Below are 2,933 nucleotides of genomic sequence, written 5' to 3' on the forward strand. Positions count from 1 at the left end.
GGCCCCCGGGCCGGGGGGGGGGGGGGCGGGGGCCAGGCCTCTGAGCGTCTCCTTGCCTTCCTTGCAGATCACCTTCTACGAGGACCGCGGCTTCCAGGGCCGCCACTACGAGTGCAGCAGCGACCACTCCAACCTGCAGCCCTACTTCAGCCGCTGCAACTCGGTGCGCGTGGACAGCGGCTGCTGGATGCTCTATGAGCAGCCCAACTACTCAGGCTGCCAGTACTTCCTGCGGCGCGGCGACTACCCCGACTACCAGCAGTGGATGGGCCTCAGCGACTTGGTCCGCTCCTGCCGCCTCATCCCCCACGTGAGTCCAGTTCCCCTGCTCTTTCTGTGCCTTCCGGTCACCCCAGTGCTCCAGATGTAGTATTCACCATATGGGACGGTAGCCTTCTTTTTCTGGTTCTAACTAAAATCTCTTTTCCTTTATTAATGCAAGGCTTTTAATTGGAATATTTATTTTACTTTGTTAAAAGTAAACTCACCTCTAATGGGAAAAGGTTTTATTAGTTCAGAATGTCTGTGTTACAGGTAATGAATAAGTAACAGATTAACTCCTTACTCTCAGGTGGCCTTAGGCTAGTTATTCCAGACTATTTCTCCCTTTCCTCTGTAAAGTAGGGCTAATAAGAGCAACTAATTCCTAGAGCTGTGATGAGGATGAAAGGCGCTTACCTGGCTGCATGTGTTAAACCACCCTCTACCCAAAATATGAGCAGCAAGGGTCTCTCAAGTCCTGCCTTTAGATTAGGCAAAACAGGAAACCAACCATGTGATTCCAATAGCTCCTGCAAAGCCTGCTCATACCCAAATACCACCCCCTCCCCTCCCCCAGTTCGTGATTCTCTGATTTGACTATGACAGAGTCCTGGGGAAAAGGACCCAGACTGGCATTAGGAGCCTGAAAATCTGGCCGTCCACTTTCCAGTTCTGACTCTTCTAGTTACAGACTTCGAGCTCTGTCGTTAGTTTCTCATAAAAGGAGAAAAGGCTTATAATGGTGCTCCACGTGTGTTGGGTTGCCGTGAACAAATTAGAAAATATATATGTGAGTCCTTTACAAACCACGGAAGATACCTGATCAACAGTCTTTTAATACCAGAGAATTAATTGCCAAAGAGAACCTTTCTTAAAGAGTATTTAATGGTGGAAGAAGGAAGATGTTGAGACAATAGATACCTGTTGGGAAAGAAGATAAAAGAACAGTATTCATAAAAAGATGGCAAGATCTGCTTAGGACAAACCACCTAACTTTCTATTTTTCTAAAGGTTTTATACTTTTTTGATTCTGTACAGGCCTCCTTCACGATCTTGAACTTCCATTTTTGTTTATTACCTAAAGCAAATTTGTGGGAACCTATATTAGAGCTGAGAAATGAACCTAATCTTTATGATGGTTCTTACTTCTCAAGATTTTAGAGTCCCAGGGCTTAAACCAGAAAGGAGGGGATTAGAGATGGCCTGGTTTGGACTCTCTTCTTGAATTGCCACCAAGTAGTATCCTCACTTGGGGGGAAAGCAAGTCGACTTTTTCCCTAGCTTCTCCTAACATTGAGATTCAAAATAATACCTTTTCTCCAAGGATCCTTTCTTTTTTATTTAAATATTTAGTTATTTTTATGTCATCCAAGGAGCATCTGTCTACCATAAGCCTATGAAGTAGAGAGCAAAAAATATATAAAAATTGCTACTTAAGAATGGTACTAAATAGAGCCAGCATGGATGGTTAGTGTGGATTTAGGTTTAGAAAACTCTGTGTAGCACCGTTAATATCTTGATCTACGTGAATGGCGCCCTCTTCAGTATCGCAGCGTTCGACCTTCCCAAATGTACACAGCGGCCTTGGTGTTGGCTGTCTTTTTAAGTTGTCGCCTTTGATATAGAAAAGATAAAGAAATGCCCATCCCCCCCAGGGCTGAGCGCGATTGGTTGCTAAAGGCTAGGTTTCCTGACTTTCTCTTGTCTGCCGATTGCTGAATCCACAGACCAGCTCCCACAGAATCAGACTCTACGAGAGGGAAGATTACAGGGGCCAGATGGTGGAGTTGACGGAGGACTGCCCCTCGGTTTACGACCGCTTCCACTTCAGTGAGATCCACTCCTTCAGCGTGCTGGAGGGCTACTGGATCCTGTACGAGATGCCCCATTACCGGGGGCGGCAATACCTGCTGAGGCCGGGGGACTACAGGCGCTACCACGACTGGGGGGCCACAAGTGCCAGAGTGGGCTCTTTGAGGAGAGCCATGGATTTCTATTGAAATATTTTTACTTTACACTTTCTCTGTCTGGAAGCTAATAAAATATTTCCTGTGTGTTTCATGCAGTCATGTAGTCCTGTTTTCCTTTCCGGCTCCTTGGAAGGGCTCGGCAAAAACAAAGCTGGGACTAATGTGGCCTTTCTTACACATGTCAGTGGAAAGCGTGGTATGGGGCAGCACTGCGTCCGGACCCGGAATGCCTGGGTCCACATCCACTTCCTAGCTATACATGATGGGGCAGATTACTTAGCACTTCTGTGCCTCAGTTTCCTGATTTGTAAAAAATGGGGTGGCAACACTTTATCTCATAAGGCTGTGGTGTGGATTAAATGAGCTATTATTTTTAAATCACATTGTAGCTTTGCATATGGTAGTTTCTAGGAAACTGTTCTGTAAGTTTGCTGGTGAAATATCTTGTCACCTTCTTTTAGTACTCTTTTCTTAGTAAAATTCCCTTTTAGAGTTTGCATTAAGTGGAAAGGCTAAGTGAAATTGTATCCAAGGGAGGGAAATGAGTTAGACAGAGATAGGTTTTTTAAGATAACTGTGTCTGACACATCTTAGGTCTAAAAATATGTGACTGGCTGAGTAGATTTATTAATATTTATTTATCCACAGCACTAATATAAGAACTGAGTGCCACGTTAATGAAAAACATAAAGGACTCTTCCT

At 44.9% G+C, this 2,933-nt stretch overlaps 1 protein-coding gene across 1 annotated transcript in view; it reads left to right on the top strand.

Moving 5' to 3' along the window:
* The window catches only part of LOC102884191 (gamma-crystallin F), a 2,606-nt gene extending 345 nt beyond the window's left edge, over positions 1-2,261 (top strand). The window contains exons 2-3 of the mRNA XM_006921479.1: positions 68-310; positions 1,989-2,261. Coding sequence (XP_006921541.1) covers positions 68-310; positions 1,989-2,261 — 516 coding nt within the window. The remainder of the gene's footprint in view (positions 1-67; positions 311-1,988) is intronic.
* The last annotated feature ends 672 nt before the right edge of the window (positions 2,262-2,933 follow it).

The sequence above is a fragment of the Pteropus alecto genome, unplaced genomic scaffold (assembly GCF_000325575.1).
Source record: "Pteropus alecto unplaced genomic scaffold, ASM32557v1 scaffold3, whole genome shotgun sequence".
NCBI classification, from domain to species: Eukaryota; Metazoa; Chordata; class Mammalia; order Chiroptera; family Pteropodidae; genus Pteropus; species Pteropus alecto.